Source organism: Antrostomus carolinensis, unplaced genomic scaffold (genome assembly GCF_000700745.2).
Source record: "Antrostomus carolinensis isolate BGI_N321 unplaced genomic scaffold, ASM70074v2 scaffold41289, whole genome shotgun sequence".
Classification (NCBI taxonomy): domain Eukaryota; kingdom Metazoa; phylum Chordata; class Aves; order Caprimulgiformes; family Caprimulgidae; genus Antrostomus; species Antrostomus carolinensis.
Window position 1 is genome coordinate 11,809 of NW_010341359.1, and position 775 is coordinate 12,583.

A 775-nucleotide genomic window follows, 5' to 3' on the forward strand; every position below is an offset into this window, starting at 1 on the left:
CCTAATAAAATCATTTTTAATTTAAATTTGTTTGGATCTTTTCAGCTAATTCAGCCAGTGTGAGTTTGTAGGTTGGGAGATACAGATTCAAGCACACAAAATGAAGCTGATAATCACTTTTATTTATTTATTTATAACTTATAAAGTGCTAACAGTGACCTTTGCAGAAGCTGCAAGGACAGGGAGTCCAGGGCTTGGAGCTGTTTCTGTGTTGTCACCATGGGCTCCTCTAGAACATGGGGCAGATGGTTTTGGATAGAAGCTCCCAGCTGTGATTCTGCTTCTTGCTCTGCTTTTTTTTAATATTTTATATACAAATATTTGTAACCATGTTCTTCAAATGAGATTGTGTGCGTGCTATCTGATGAGGGGGAAGCTGAACCATCCCCATCTCAGCTTTTCACATGTGGTGGTCCTTCCACAGCATTGCAAGTGCCCTGGATTTAAAAGACCACCTGCAGAAGACAACGAAGAAGCTGGGAGTTGGACTGAAACGCAAGGTATGGGGGAGCCTTTTGAGCTGCTGTGTTGGGTGTCTCCAGAAGCCAGCATGTCCTCACCCTTTCTCTTTGCCTCCCTCTCAGCTGTGCTTTGCCCTGAGTATGCTGGGCAACCCACGGGTGACGCTCTTGGATGAACCATCAACTGGGATGGATCCAAAGGCCAAGCAGCACATGTGGTCAGTGACCCCGGGGCTATGTTTGTACAGACTCATTTATCTTTGGGGATGCCAAAGGAGACCTAAGGAGAAGGACTTGTGGGTACTGGTGGACAA

General features: G+C 45.4%; 1 protein-coding gene across 1 annotated transcript in view; it reads left to right on the forward strand.

Moving 5' to 3' along the window:
• The window catches only part of LOC104531546 (ATP-binding cassette sub-family A member 5), a gene marked incomplete at both ends in the record, with an annotated part of 12,230 nt that extends 11,551 nt beyond the window's left edge, over positions 1-679 (forward strand). The window contains 2 exons of the mRNA XM_010176447.1: positions 425-500; positions 585-679. Of these exons, the coding sequence (XP_010174749.1) occupies positions 425-500; positions 585-679 (171 nt within the window). The remainder of the gene's footprint in view (positions 1-424; positions 501-584) is intronic.
• Positions 680-775: the final 96 nt, after the last annotated feature.